This window comes from Cyprinodon tularosa, unplaced genomic scaffold (assembly GCF_016077235.1).
Source record: "Cyprinodon tularosa strain WSP-4 unplaced genomic scaffold, ASM1607723v1 ctg5, whole genome shotgun sequence".
Taxonomy (NCBI): Eukaryota; Metazoa; Chordata; class Actinopteri; order Cyprinodontiformes; family Cyprinodontidae; genus Cyprinodon; species Cyprinodon tularosa.
In genome coordinates this window covers 801,117-816,587 of record NW_024039229.1, presented here as the reverse complement: position 1 = coordinate 816,587, position 15,471 = coordinate 801,117, and the positions used below count along the sequence as shown (strand labels likewise).

Genomic DNA, 15,471 nt, shown 5'->3' with positions numbered 1-15,471 from the left:
ACCGAACCGTTCCATCCCTAATATATATATATATATATATATATAGTTATTCCTGAAAAGCAGAGTTTATGCTACATTATAGTTACCTGCAATACCAAACTCAGATGTGGAAAAAAACCTCCACATTTACTCTGTTTCAGTTACAGTAGAATTTAATTTTATTGTAATAATAAAAACCAGCGTGGCATGCCATAACCATCCGTCCATTCAGCATTGTTTGAAACACTTAAGCAATGGACAGAAGTAATACAACTCTTGCTCATCAGATCTAGAAACTCAAATGTTTTGCAATATTACTTCATTTATTGGTTTTAACATGAGTCAGGCATATTGGATTTTAAGGTGTTCTACAATGTAGGACATTTGTCTTTTCAAGCTACTATTCAAATTAAATGAATGGTTTAGGTGTTCAATGAAAAAACAAAATCAAATAGGACAACACTTTGTTTCCAAGCCAAATTACAACCAGTCCCAAATTTGATTATAGTTATAAACCCCATTCTCAAGTGGTGAAACAAATTCTATTTCAACAATATGATTTTAGACTTCTGTCGTCCAAATTATCTATACCATCTTGGTTACATCTACATATAGAGGTTACTGTTTTGATAGCTTTGAATGTCGAAATAACTACACTGAGTATTTATGGTGTTTTACTTTACCTGATAGTATGAAGAAGATCCCGGAAACGAAGGCCAGAATGGTTCGCTGTGGCCGGATGTGCCCAATGTTGCTGATGACAAAGGCGGTGAAGACGAAGAGCAATGAGACCATGGGGAACGGAGTAGCAGTTCGGACCATTTCTTAAAGAAAGGTAAAGCAAAGAGAAAAAGAACAAGCCAATTAATCCATGTAGAGAATGTGGATCAATAAAGCCTGAACTTCAGCTACACTCTTAGAACAAGTTTTTTTTTTTTTTTTGCCAGGATACTTTTTAAATTTACATCACATTTATTGACAAGTGGCATATTTAGAGAGCAGTATTGAGAGAAGAAAAAGAAGAAAATGCATGTTTTGGATTTCTAATGTATGCCATCAGATATTATTCTGCCTAGGTAAATATCAGCTGTCACTTTCTATTATTTTTGTGAGTCTCGCACAGAAAATATCTTAATTATTGTGCAAAATAGTGGTAATGTGAAAGGGGGGCCGCTTATTTTAATCATTCAATTCATTAATGTAAACACAATCTGAAGCAGCTGATTTAAGGCTATGTTCATTATTTTTTCAGTATCTTCCACAGATCTAGCACACTGTTATGACTTGAGCTTTCACCTTAGGGTATTTATCTACCATTTAAAAGAGAGCACATCTTCCCTGTGGGTACATCCAACAAGGCGAGCCACATATCTAAGAGAAAGAACAAACTAAATCAAGTGGAACATGTTTCAGGCCCGTTCTTGGTGTCAATTTTTAAATTATTGAAACAGCTTATAGATAAAATAACTCCACTGGGAGCTTTTCTTAAACACACAGAATTGAGTTATCTCCCCACCAGAAGCTATTTCACGCACACTGGTTACTTCAAAAACACATGCAATTATTCTAAAGGCTCTTCTATTTTCCAGCATTTGAAATACTATTTTATTTTGTATGATGTTCAAGCAATACAGTATGTCTAGCTCCTGCTAAATCTTTAGACTTTAAATTGCTTGTATCTTTAAGTTTCACATGTTACCAAGAAGATAATTTAGAGTAATCCCTAAACTTAATTAGCTCTGTTTGAGAGTGTCATTAAAGAAGTAAATTAAAATAAACTATGGATATAAGGTAAAAAAAATAAAAAAATCATCTGTTCTACGATTTCTGTTGTACGACCAGTGTTGGGCACGTTACTTTGAAAAAGTAATTAGTTATAGTTACTAGTTACTTCTCCCAAAAAGTAACTGAGTTACTAACTGAGTTACTCCACAATAAAAGTAACTAGTTACTAGTAAAAGTAACTATTGCGTTACTTTTGCGTTTCTCGCCCCCCGTAAACCTCACCACCCAGCCCCCACCTTCTCGCCGTGTGTTTCCAAAGCCAGCTGAATAGAGCGAACGACAAAGACAAGAACCTGCAGAGAGTTTTGCATTTATTGCAACTCAACGTAAATGACATCAGGGGGGAACGCCATGTGAAGTTTTATAACAGGGCGTTCAGATCTGGTGAGTATATGAAATTAATAACTGGGGATGTCTAATTCTGAAATCCTGTGTACTGCAACATCTATCTATCTATCTATCTATCTATCTATCTATCTATCTATCTATCTATCTATCTATCTATCTATCTATCTATCTATCTATCTATCTATCTATCTATCTATCTATCTATCTATCTATCTATCTATCTATCTATCTATCTATCTATCTATCTATCTATACTCTGTGTGTGACATAAAATATGGATCTCCATCCCTGCCACAAAGGCCATCAAATAATGTTTAAAATAAAAAATACAGTAGGTTGAGAAGGCAGAGTATCCATCCATCCATCCATCCATCCATCCATCCAGATTTCTCCCTTTCTCCATATAGGCTATCATTTGATCGTTCACGCTCTCCATAGTTCTCCTGTGGCGCGAGCACAGGGCGACTGTTGCGCGCCTTTAGCGAGCATGCGCGTTTCCTGTCGCGTGCGCGGTGAATTGTGCCGCCTGCGCTGTGCGGAGATGCAGGGGAAACCGTATGTGATGGGGAAACGCAGCTCGACCTAACACCGATTTTTCTATCAGGAAAACGCTGTTTTGCTGCTGGAGTCATCCTCACTCTCCATCTCTCTGTGTGTGCTGTATGTTAACACCCACCAGCAGAAACACCCGCCTACCCAACTGACAGACGGAATCTCACTATACATCATTCAATCTCATCCTCCCCTCTCTCATGACAAGGCGCGCACCTCTGGATGACCTAAAAATAATCTTTGATATCTCTTAAACAAAAGTAGCACAAACAATATTTTTTTCAGCACAAATCTTCACTAACGTTGCACTAACCATTCAGTCTATTTGCAGAGCGCACGAGTCTTATCATGAAAAACGGTTCATTGTGCGACCTGAGTAACGCGCAGTAACGGGGTGTCTACAATGGTAACTGCGTTATAGTTACAGTCAAAGTAATTAGTTAGATTACTCGTTACTAAAACAAGGTAACGGCGTTAGTAACGCCGTTACTTTCAACGCCGTTAGTCCCATCACTGTGTACGACAGAGTATCAGTGCCAGGCTAGAGTTTTTTTTTACTTTGAGAATAAATTTGTTATATTACCAGAATAAAGTAGTAATATTACGAGAATGAAGTAGTTATTATACCACAACTCGTTTCAGAAAGAAAGCTTTGAGCTCCGACCAGCATAAGTTGTCCGACCAGCAAAACCAAACAGCAACCTGAGTCCATTTTGACATGCTACCTTATTTGTTGTTAGTGTGCTAAAATATTTCAGTATTTGTCAAACCAGAGCCAAAGTATAACTTCACATGATGCTTGACATTCCTCATTTAGTGAAGAAAGGACATCTTGTAGGAGTTGTCATAAAATACAACTTTTTTCTTGAAATTTTAGGACTTTATTCTCTTAATATTACGAATTTATTCTCGTGATTTTATGACTATTATCACAATTATACAACTTTATTCTCGTAATGTTACGACTTTATTCTCGTAATTTTACGACTTTATTTTCTCGTAATGTTACAACTTTATTTTCTCGTAATGTTACGGCTCTAGTAATTTTATGACTTTATTCTCGTAATGCAATGATTTTAATCTCAAAACAGAAAACAAAAAATCTCTAGCATGGACCTAATATACCGTTGTACTGTTGAACCCAAACTATAAAGTGAATTAAAATTCCTGTCCTAATGTTCTAACCATAATTGCAGTTATCTGATTTGCTTAAATTAGAAACAATGTGAACTGGAACATAAAGCAGGAATAAACCATTGTAGATTTTGAACTCTGAGTAATAGGCTAATTAGCAAATATTTTAGGATCTCTATCCTTTAAGATGACAGGATGAAATATAACTTTGGATAAATATAGCCGCCAATGTCTGGTTGATGGAAACGTGTTGCCTACTATCCTCTACAAAATGTACCTGTAGCTCTATCCTATAGGTTATATCTATCTCAAATATTTGATCAACATAAAAAATAATAGGAAACATGTCAGAAAAGCAATAAAAATATTCTTGATGATCTTGTTAATGGCAGCATCAAGAATATTTAGTTTTTTTGATCTGGTGTTCATGAGGACCTAAATGCAGAGACATGGTGGCAGTTACAAACATGATATAATGAACAGAAAAGACCAGGGAGAACAGGATGATGGCAACAGATGATCTAACATAGAGTAACAGAACTAGGGCTGCAACTAACGATTATTTTAAAAATCGATGAATCGGACGATTATTTTTTCGATTAATCGATGAATCGGACAAAAAATATTTTTTATATTAACCTCTTTATTCCAAAATAAACATTTTAGACAGAGCAAACAAGCACACAAGTACAGGTTGCTCATTAACTGTACCGGTGCAATATGAAAAATAAATGTTTGTGTTAAAACTACGCAAACTTACATGAGAAATGTAGCTGTACATCCACAAAATATAGGCTACTTTGTTTCATAAAGCGCAAAAAAGACATTTTTGTTTTTAAAAGCCCCTAAGGGGTTCAAACAATAGGTCCCCCCATTTCAACAAATGAGGTTTTTTTTAGACTAGAAGAGTTCTGCCTTTTAAGACAGGAAAGTATAGCAGTTAAAGTTGCTAATTGAGAAAATACTGAACCATAGAGATAAAAATAGCCCTGTGATTCAAATTATAAATTGTATTTGGAATAAAAATGAGAGAACTAGGGGTGGTAAAAAAAACACATCCTCCAAAGACAGATATTTACATGGAAATGTGGCAGATAATTAATTGACATATTACTGATCTTGCTGGATTTTATTCTGCTTTACTTCCATAAATTGCAGGATCTTCTTTACTTTATCTTTGCCAGAAGATTTAAACTTTAAAAGCCTTGCCCTCATAATTTGCAAGTTAATTTATTTATAAAGAAAATATAAACACTGCTTAAGCTAATTCAAATGAAATTAAAAGTAAAATAAGTAGCCAACCTTATCACTGTCTGTAACCTACTAACAAGGTAAGGAAAGCATCAGATGAGCTACCTGAGAAACTAACGTTACGTTTCCCCACTTTAAAACCAAACAAACATGGTGGTTCCGTGCCATGTTAATTTGTTTTGACAAAAGTTGCATGTTACGACTTTTTTCACTGTACAAAGCGCAGGCTATTTTAATTATTGTGATCAATTTGCGCCGTCAATCCCGGTGCATGCGCGCTTCATTTGCAGTCTGGACGCTGAGGGTAAAAATCCTGCTGCTCTGACTGCAGTTCTGAGAGGGACTCCTTCGGGAAAACGCGGTTGGGGTGGGGGAGGCGCCCCACGGCAGAGTAGGAACGATACATGCTTTCATGTAAGAGTCTCTAAAAGCCGCCAGTGACACCGAAAAAAGTCGCCAGATTTGTCGCTAGTCGCTTTTTTGAAAAATAGTCGCTGGAGGGGTCTGAAAAGTCGCTGAGTTGGCAACACTGCACCTGCAGCGCTGGCTCGCTCTGCCGTATTTTTTTTTCTTCCTCTTTCAGTCAAGAGGCAGTGATGACGGCGCGGCAGATGACGCATTAATCGTGCGACACAACTAATCGATGATGAAATTCGTTGCCAACGCTTTTAAAAGTCGATTTTTATCGATTTTATCGATTCGTTGTTGCAGCCCTAAACAGAACCAAAGAGGATTTCAACTAGAGATGTTGATTTATTGGCAGCTTCACAGGCGAAAAGGAAAACAGCAGGTAAAAAAACAATAAACTGTGGCATTGACGAAAAAGTGACATGAAGTCAAAAACAAAACAGTAATATTTAAACCTACGATCCTTCACCAAAATTGAACCGACAATATAAAACTAAATACTTATACTGTAGCAAAACAAATAATACCAACTTTAACATTAACTTTTAATTAATTACCTAACTTCATTAATTAATCTTCCTGTTAAAAAAATGACTTATTCTCGCTAGGCAATGTCTATTCACTATTCATAAAGCTTTACCAGCAATGCTCCCCACAAATAGACCCTTTTCACTATTTAGTTAGTTAGTTTTCACCAAAAGATGTGAAATACAGCATAAAATTGCATGTTTTTTTCCCTTTTCATAAGGAAATTTGGAAATAAAGGGACATTTTTAAATAAATGTCTCAGAAAATTCTACAATAATAGATATTACAGCTGTCATATCATGCAGATATTAGTGTCAGATATAGATTAAAAGATCAAATGTGTTTATACTTACTTAGTATGTTGGCTGTGTTTTCTGTCGTGATCTCTATTTCTGGTTCAGTAAAATATTCTGATGCCACACATCTGCCTTTCTCAGTTCCTGAGAGAGAAGAGCAAATAAGTGTGAGACAAAAAATAAAAAATTCAAAGAGATGAGTGTAGAAACTGAGCTGGGAGCCTTATTGGGGTCTTTCTTTGGTACAAAAAGAATGCAAAAACATTAGCTTGCAGAAATCAAACCAGAAAGCACAAACTAAACAGTAACTAGAGACTGAAAAACACAGTCAAGGTCAGACGTTGAGGTGCAGGACTGAGCGACAGAGGAGCCAAAAAGAAGAGAAAGGAGCTTGAATGCAAACCACAAAGGACATGATAAAAAAAATAAAACTTACATGTGCAGAAAACAAAAGAATTAGAGACACAGACAGATGGAGGTCAGTCTAAGGAGAGGGCTGAATAAAGCCCCAAAAATTCACTTTAAACTGCCTATAAGCTGACGAAAACAAGAACACAGAAACGCGTCTTTTCACAAAGAAGCTGAATAAGTGATGCGTACATGTTAAGACAAATGTGAAATGGCTCCTCCCTCTCTCACCCACACGCCAACGCACGACTGGCCCTTCAAAATGCCATCAGCGTTTTCATCCTCTGACCTTTTGTACCAAGCATCAGAAACATGGTTTCCTCCCCAGAGCGACACCATCATGACCCAAAACACAGCGACAGCTACTGCAGAAAAAGGACAGTCATTTGTGACTGTCTGGATATTATGTGTGTCTACATGAAAACAATCATTTTCAGTTGCACCCACAATACCTCTTTTATAAACAAACCCAAATCTTTAATGGAAAATGGGGAAGCCCTTTTTAATTGACTCAATTTGATACTGATCTATTAACTTAGTAGTCTATTACATGTTATCAAGTTATTGATTTTAAGGCTAAATTGAAGATTTGACATCCAATTACTCTATTCTTACTATGTTTATTTAAAAAAAAAGAAGATTCAAACACAGCATTGCCTTCAGAGATGATACCCACATCTAGTTATCAAAATAACCAGAGGCTAGAGTCAGCCTTAAGTATTTTCTGCATGCAATCACACAACAACAACTTTGGCATATGAAATGTGCTGATTTAAATTCTAGCTCGTCTACATCAGTCCCACAATAACATGTTAAATTGCGCATAGCCTTGTTACTTGCCAAAAAAGATTGCTCCTTTGTTTTTACTGTTTGGTGGCATCCTAATTGGGATACTGTATTACAGTTTATTTACAGGCACCAAGAAGATCGACCCATTGACGGGCATGGAGAAACAGTCTCACCATTTCTAGACATAGTCCTTGACGTGATTTAGCTTTGAAATGTGGACCAGTTCGAATGCACCTTTTCCTCCTTTGTTTACCCTCTGCTGATTATAAGAGCCAATGTCACAAGCGAATTTCTCCATTTTGAAATCAAATACGTTATATTCAATTCTATTCTATTCTATGTAAAAAGCTGTTGCTTTATGCTTCTCTTCTTTTTTTCAAAACCAGTTTATACTGGTTAGGTATGTTCTGTTTGGGCCAAAATCTTCTTTGGGAGAAAATCTCCCGTGTCAATGAGTAAATAAACTCCTGTGAATTGGTTTCTGCTTATTGTCGGATGATCGTGGAGTTTAGGGTCTTCAAGCCGTGAAGAAGGAGATATGATATATTTAAGCTCTGTACAGTTTTTGAAAATAAATTAATTTGGACTTGTGTGGATTTCATATACTTTGGTACGAATTGATCTTGTTTCTCCTTTGAATCTTATAAAAAAGATGTGTAGTAAGAAACAAGCTGGGAATTGGATAAGCCAGTTTCTTTCTCTCAGTAATGATCCTTGCAGCAAAGAACTCTGCATGTTTTAGATCAAACTGATGGATCATTAGCAGGGCTGAGAATTTAATGACCTGTTGAGAAGGTAATTAATGCGTTTAAATTACATGCACTAGTGAACATACACCTCTAAATCATTCTGGACAGTTTACTTTGAATCCCACTTTAGATTAGTTATTTACTCTGCAGTGAACACGAGGCAGAATTCAAAATAAAATGCATACAGGAAAAAAAATGACAGTATCCTGTGGTTCCCCTTTCCTTGCAAACAGGATTATAGTTTCAGATATTATAAGTTGCATGCAGTCATTTAACTGCTGTCTACTGGTTATGGTTGCAAACCTGCGACAAAACAGACTCTCCACAGGCCAGAATGAAGCGCCATTTTGACCTCCATGGTTTGGTTCTGCTGCAGAACGATTCCTTCCTCCATCAGCAGCCAGTAGTCTGTTGATACGGCCACACCCACCAGCAGCAGCCCACTTGCTCCAAAGACAGACGAGAGAAGTGTGAGCGCTCTCGTACTGAACGAACTCATCTGTGGAGAAAAGAGAAAAGAATGGCTCAGTTTCAGTAAATGTGACTCTATGGTTGCAAATAAAGCGTCTAGGAATTAAAAAGTGGTAACATGTTTCATTTGGGAGATTTCGTACATTTGAAAGATTTTAAGATGTGAAATAAGTGAATAGAGAACTGCTTAACTGGTCGGGTGGAGCAACTGAACAGCTCATTTTCTAATGCAAACTGTTTTTTATATTTGTAGGTCTGTTCAAATTTAAATTCAGAAGAACTCCTAGTTAGAAGCAAAGCATAAAAAATTAATATTGCAGACTACATTAAGCATTCCACATGATCATTTAACCACATTTAGTGTATTGCAGATATGTTCAGTTCAATAGTGCGTACCCTAAATAAACAGTTTGGGTTAAATTCATGCTTCTATCATCTGATGATATTATGAATCACCAGAAGAGAGACTTTTTTTCAGGTTTCCAGGCAGCATGTAGTGTAATTTGTCATTCACTAGGTGGCAGAAAAGATGCCTCTGTCATACTTTACTATGGCTGTTGACACTATGAGACATATTCTCTGCTCATGCACACTAACATTCATCCATTTACTCAAAATGGAGGTCTCTTCATCATACACTCAATCGTTTTGATGTAACAGATGTGATGGCTTCAGCAATAAAAAAAAATAAAAAATGGAATATTGACCCAGAGCACTGATCTTCTCTGACAGAACAAAATCTTTCTTGACATCCTGGTGTTAAATTATTTCATGAGTGCAGTATGTGGAAATAAATCAGTTATTCTCAAAACTAACAGGCAGCTTGTTGTGGTTCTTTATAAAACTATGACGTCAGTAAATCTGCAGGTCTAGTTACTGACAGAAAAAGGCAAACATTAAAACCAGAAACTATATTCTGAGATGGTTTAAAGCTAAAGGCTTAATGTGTGCATGTGAAAGTGCATAAGAAACAGCCTTTAAATCAAATGTATTCATACTCATGGTCACTAAACAATTACCACTTTACCTCTGGAAAGAAAATAATGCATATTATTAATATTGTGACAGGATCTGCCTTTAGCATATTACACTAGCTGAAATTTTAATGTGTAGTATACTGTTTTTAATGTACTTGACAGTCTAAGCTTTTTTTTTTCTTTTTTTTACTTAAAATTTATTCATAGCGGTCCAGATTTTAGTTTAAGCCTCTTTAATAAGAAATTATTTTTCATGAAGGTTTTATTCATGTCTTTAATGCCTCATTGGGCATGCAGAGGAGTTTAATGTCCACTTTAGGAAACCAAACTCTCAAGATCCTTTTTCTTAACCACAAGAACTAAATTCCTTCACCAGCCTGCTTTCTGATTTGTGCTTATTTTAGTTGTTTGAACTCCCCTAAAAATAAATATTTTAACCTCTTTATTTTGCTCCCATTTGTCCATTCTAAAAGTCTTTATAAAGATATGTTTCTGTTTTACTTTAGAGAAGCTTTTTAATTCAACACTTCCGGACAGTCTGAATTCTAATTACCATGAATGTACAATAAACATATTAACTAAGTTTAATATGGATATTTGTATGTTTTGACTTAGGAGTAAATTTCCTAAGAGTTCCTCTCCTCTCTGGCAACTACTGATTGTCTAAAACGTTTCCAACGCTGTATAGAGTTAGACTGACTCTTCTGGTCACTAAGCACACTGAAAACAATTTTAACCAATCACAGCTTCTCCTCAGACCTACGTAACAAGATCCCTCATTGGTCATTTTGTTAACTAAGTGTGGCAGTCTAACCAGTGAAAGAGTTGAGCTGCTTTCCAGGGTAACTTTCTAAATCCTCCATATGCTTCTGCTGCTGTGATTGGCTAAAAGCTTGAAAAATGGCATTCAGGTGCCAAAGGTGATTTACAGTACCGAGACAGGTGCTTTACCCATTCAACTCAAAGAATTGAACTGAATGCCCCTCCCGTTTGTGAACACTTTCTACAGGAGCCTTCCCAGATTCTATAGATTTAAATTGAAATGACATATATGATATATGTCTGTCACGGGTTCGTTTCAAAAATACAAAACAAAATGATGGCCCAGCCGAAAAAAATATCGTTTGTACTTTTTTCTTTTATTGCTCCCCAGGTGGAAATAGTGAAACAGTGACGATATTTACAGTGAAGCGAGAAAACAAAAACAAGTATTTACAGGACTATTTACAGGACAACTTACTTGGACAGCCAACACTACCATCAGATCCAGTGCTCTTCCTCAAATGAGCTCAGCTCCCCTTTAAATACCCCTTTAGCCCCTCCCCCGGGTAAACCAAAATACAAATTAAGGGGTTTTTAAGGATAAAAACAAAATAACCAAATAACAAAACTCAAAACTCAGTTTTCTGCATAGAAACTAAAAATGAACCAAAATGACTCCATACAATGTTCAAAATGTCAGGAACATAAACAATATAAAAATACAAAACAAAACACCCAAAATGGTTAAGTCCTTTGTCACGTGACTGGCAAAGCGCGCCACTCTGCGCTATTTCCAGCGTGACGCGGAAGTGCTCCGGTTTGGCCACTTGACCAGGAACAGCGGGACTGAAGCAGAGATGAGAGGTGAGTGTTTGTGGAAACTCGGCGCCGAGTGTGCACCCTCAGACGCGCGCGATGACCGGTTCAGACGGGGGGGAATGTTCGTTGGGACTGTGCAGGACCGCGGGACACAGGTGCGGGCCTGCACGCAGCTGTTTGCCGGGAAGCGCACTCACGTGGGAGAGCTTTCTCCCCGTGCGCGCGCTCCTGGCACCGCGCTCCCCTGGGCCAGAGGAAGCACGGATACTTAAGGCCCATTCATACCTCACGTAAAAGACGGATACGGATACGTGTGGAGTGTTTCATAAGTTCTAACCGTCGATTTCGTCCGTACTTTGACACGAAAATTGGGAGCTTACGCTTACGGACGAAACGGATCAATACGGAGCAATACTACCGGAAACGGTGGGGGCGCTATTGAGTTTTTAGTCCAAAATGTCAACAAAATCACAAAGAAGGTTAGAATTCTGGGCTTTAAACAATGGCGGGATTCGAGGAACGACTGTCGGAGCTTGTCCGCAACTATCCACATCTGTACGATGTGTCGTGTCCGGGGCACAGGGACAAACAAAAAATCAAAAATAGCTTTCAGGAAATCGGGGAGGCTCTGGGCATCACAGGGGATGTCGCAAAGGCCAAGTGGGCCGCAATTAGGGAGCGCTATGTGCGCGCCCATAATAAAGTGGCATGTAAAAAAAGCGGCGATGGCGCAAACGGGATGTCTGCAGCAGGCCCTCCAATTTTACAACGCCTGGTGTGGCTGAGCCCCTATATTTCTCACCGAGCCACTGTGAGCAATTTTCCATCTGCGGTAAGTTCTGTTTTGTAATAATGTTGTTTCGTACCCCCCTTTCTCTCAAGTTTTAATGACTAGCCTCTTAAGATAATTTCAGTGTGGTTGTCCTTTTTTTTTGAGTTAAATAATGACACTCTGTAACGTTTTGCACACATTTGTAGTGTCATGAAGATGATGACATGGGTGAGACATGCAGTGACTCCCCTCCACCAACACCTGCAGCAGCAGCAGCAGCAGGAGCATCAGCAGCAGCATCAGCAGCAGCATCATCACCTCTTCCAGCCTGTGGAACCTGCTCTGTTCCACCCTCAGAGAGTCCTTTGCCAAGACCAGGCCAGAGGAAAAAAAAGAGGTCTGCTGAGGACATCGACCCTATAGATGCCGCCATTCTTAGGAATCTCGATGAGAGCAAGAATGTATTTACAGCATTCACTGCATACTTAAATGAATTCTTACTTGAGCTTCCTGAGAATGATGCCAAGGCCTTGGTAAAGGACATACAGCGCCTTATGCTGACCTATTGATATGTTTGACATATCACTGATGTCTATTTTCACCCGTTTTGTTGCACTTTGGCATTTTATTGTTATTTTTTTTACAAAATATAACAACCCTTGACTGCTCTGTTTAATTAGATATGTTAAATTATTTTAGTTAAACTAATGAGTATAGATGTGTTTATGTTTCTATATCTATATGTTTCTATATCTATATATATATGTTTATATATATATATATGTTTATATATCTATATGTTTATATATCTATACATGTTTTTATATATATATATATATATATATACATATATATATATATATATATATATATATATATATATATATATATATATATATATATATATATATATATATATGTTTATATATATAATGTTACAGTTTTCTCTTATTCTCTCAAATTTGACCTGTTTGAGGTCATGGCATGCAATGTCTTTATGCAGCACTGTTTTGCACTTAAATATTTAAAAAAAAACTTCAGTGATTGTGATTGATGTGAGTCTTTTTATTGTTCGATGTACATGTTATTACTACTACTAAACAAAACATATTGATTTTGATTTTTAACAGCCAAATAACAAATTAATAAACAAATAAACAAACTAATGATGACCTAGGGTCCCACGTTGGACGTGCTGTTCTTGCCAGTGAATCATGCCCTGGTCTGTTTGGAAGAACTCTTTAAAGATTTCTCTTACAGCCAGTCCATCTTGCGTAGCCCTTGCAGCAGTATATGCTCGAGAGCTCCGGAAGTTGGTGTCACCCTGGACCAACTCTCTCCATTCACCAGGCGTGCCATCTCTGTCGCACATGGCGGGGGGGATGTAGCGGTCAGTCTCCGTCAAACCTTGGTCGTTGGCTGCAAGGAAATTGTGGAGGATGAGGCATGCCTTAGTTACAGGTGCTGGTCATAAAATTAGAATATCATGAAAAAGTAGATTGATTTCAGTAATTCCATTTAAAAAGTGAAACTTGTATATTATATTCATACATTACATACAAACTCATATATTTCAGATGTTTATTTTGTTTAATTTTGATGATTACAAATGACAACAAATGAAAATCTCAAATTCATCATATCAGAAAATTAGAATATTGTGAAAAGGTTCAAAATTGATGGCCCCTGGTGCCACACTCTAATCAGCTAATTAACTCAAACCACCTGCAAAAGCCTTTAAATGGTCTTTCAGTCTAGTTCTATAGGCTACACAATCATGGGGAAGACTGCTGACTTGACAGTTGTCCAAAAGACGACCATCGACACCTTGCACAAGGAGGGCAAGACACAAAAGGTCATCGCTAAAGAGGCTGGCTATTCACAGAGCTCAGTGTCCAAGCACATTAATAGAGAGGCGAAGGGAAGGAAAAGATGTGGTCGAAAAAAGTGTACAAGCAAGAGAGATAACCGCACCCTGGAGAGGATTGTGAAACAAAACCCATTCAAAAATGTGGGGGAGATTCACAAAGAGTGGACTGCAGCTGGAGTGAGTGCTTCAAGAACCACCACACACAGACGTATGAAAGACATGGGTTTCTGCTGTCGCATTCCTTGTGTCAAGCCACTCTTGAACCACAGACAGCGTCAGAAGCGTCTAAAGAGAAACAGGACTGGACTGCTGGTGAGTGGTCCAAAGTCATGTTCTCTGATGAAAGTAAATTTTGCATTTCCTTTGGAAATCAAGGTCCCAGAGTCTGGAGGAAAAGAAGAGAGGCACTTCATCCACGTTGCTTGAAGTCCAGTGTAAAGTTTCCACAGTCAGTGATGGTTTGGGGTGCCATGTCATCTGCTGGTGTTGGTCCATTGTGTTTTCTGAGGTCCAGGGTCAACGCAGCCACATACCAGGAAGTTTTAGAGCACTTCATGCTTCCTGCAGCTGACCAACTTTTTGGAGATGCAGATTTCATTTTCCAACAGGACTTGGCACCTGCACACAGTGCCAAAGCTACCAGTACCTGGTTGAAGGACCATGGTATCCCTGTTCTTAATTGGCCAGCAAACTCTCCTGACCTTAACCCCATAGAAAATCTATGGGGTATTGTGAAGAAGAAGATGCAATACACCAGACCCAACAATTCAGAAGAGCTAAAAGCCACTATTAGAGCAACCTGGGCTATCATAACACCTGAGCAGTGCCACAGACTGATCGACTCCATGCCACGCCGCATTGCTGCAGTAATACAGGCCAAAGGAGGCCCAACTAAATACTGAGTGCTGTACATGCTCATACTTTTCATGTTCATACTTTTCAGTTGGCCAACATTTCTATAAATCCTTTGTTTTTATTGGTCTTCAGTAATATTCTAATTTTCTGATATGATGAATTTGAGATTTTCATTTGTTGTCATTTGTAATCATCAAAATTAAACAAAATAAACATCTGAGATATATGAGTTTGTATGTAATGTATGAATATAATATACAAGTTTCACTTTTTAAATGGAATTACTGAAATCAATCTACTTTTTCATGATATTCTAATTTTATGACCAGCACCTGTATGTCCTCCGCTGTTTCTAAGCAGCACTCCATAGCACGCCCAAGGATCCTCCACCGGGCTGCTAAAACGCCGAAAGCGTTTTCAATGACCCGCCTGGCCCTGGAGTGCCGCAAGTTATACACTTTCTGGTCCTCTGATAGGACTGGACCTGTAAAACAGGATATAAAGAACAGAATGCATTATTAGAAACAAACTTTATTAGTCATATGATGACATTATAATATAATTAAGTGTTGAAGCTGCTGTGTCAATGTAATTTCATATTACAAGGTAGTCATTAATTTATTCATTCCTTCATGAGATGTGTTTGATTACCTGGATATGGACGCATCAGGTTCACCTTTTGAGGAAAGGCCTCATCAGCGACAAACACTGGTGGGGT

General features: G+C 37.8%; 1 protein-coding gene across 1 annotated transcript in view; it reads right to left on the bottom strand.

The window, feature by feature from the left end:
• Positions 1–15,471, bottom strand: part of LOC119795017 (voltage-dependent calcium channel gamma-7 subunit-like) — a 66,761-nt gene that overhangs the window by 14,659 nt on the left and 36,631 nt on the right. Inside the window, exons 2-4 of the mRNA XM_038302821.1 lie at positions 8,531–8,726; positions 6,339–6,425; positions 663–803 (exon numbers count right to left, since the gene is read on the bottom strand). Of these exons, the coding sequence (XP_038158749.1) occupies positions 663–803; positions 6,339–6,425; positions 8,531–8,726 (424 nt within the window). The remainder of the gene's footprint in view (positions 1–662; positions 804–6,338; positions 6,426–8,530; positions 8,727–15,471) is intronic.